The sequence below is a fragment of the Mizuhopecten yessoensis genome, unplaced genomic scaffold (genome assembly GCF_002113885.1).
Source record: "Mizuhopecten yessoensis strain PY_sf001 unplaced genomic scaffold, ASM211388v2 scaffold701, whole genome shotgun sequence".
NCBI lineage: Eukaryota > Metazoa > Mollusca > Bivalvia > Pectinida > Pectinidae > Mizuhopecten > Mizuhopecten yessoensis.
This window is the reverse complement of record NW_018403678.1, coordinates 3921-4641: the sequence shown is the minus strand read 5'-3', so window position 1 is coordinate 4641 and position 721 is coordinate 3921. Positions and strand designations below refer to the sequence as shown.

At 36.9% G+C, this 721-nt stretch overlaps 1 protein-coding gene across 1 annotated transcript in view; it reads right to left on the bottom strand.

Annotated features, from left to right (window-relative positions):
* LOC110452005 (methyltransferase-like protein 24) overlaps nucleotides 1–334 on the bottom strand; it is an 18326-nt gene extending 17992 nt beyond the window's left edge. The window contains exon 1 of the mRNA XM_021500255.1: nucleotides 261–334. Coding sequence (XP_021355930.1) covers nucleotides 261–268 — 8 coding nt within the window. The 5' untranslated portion in view covers nucleotides 269–334. The remainder of the gene's footprint in view (nucleotides 1–260) is intronic.
* Nucleotides 335–721: the final 387 nt, after the last annotated feature.

Below are 721 nucleotides of genomic sequence, written 5' to 3'. Positions count from 1 at the left end.
GGAAAAGCGAGATATTATATATGATAAAAATACGGAGGAGGAGGAAAAGCAATATATTATATATGATATAAATACGGAGGAGGAGGAGGAAAAGTGAGATATCATATAAATGATATAAATATGGAGGAGGTGGAAAAGCGAGATATTATATATGATAAAAATACGGAGGCGGAGGAAATGTGATATATTATATATGATATAAAATTTGAAATATCACCTTATTGTTTATGATATTCACCGGTGGATATACTCATACTTACGTTATCATATATGCCACACACGATTTAGAGTTGTTTCCCTTGACCACACTACATGTGTACCAACCCAACTTAACTCCACCATAAACCGTCTTCACAGGACAAAACACTTGTAGGGTATTCACATAGCTGTAATTATAACAATGGGTTAGGGTTAGGGTTGTCCACGGGACAAAAAACTTGTAGGGTGTTCACATAGCTGTAATTATAACAATGGGTTAGGGTTAGGGTTAGGGTTGTCCACAGGACAAAACACTTGTAGGGTGTTCACATAGCTGTAATTATAACAATGGGTGTAGGGTATTCACATAGCTGTAATTATAACAATGGGTTAGGGTTAGGGTTGTCCACGGGACAAAAAAACTTGTAGGGTGTTCACATAGCTGTAATTATAACAATGGGTTAGGGTTAGGGTTAGGGTTGTCCACAGGACAAAACACTTGTAGGGTATTCACATAGCTGTT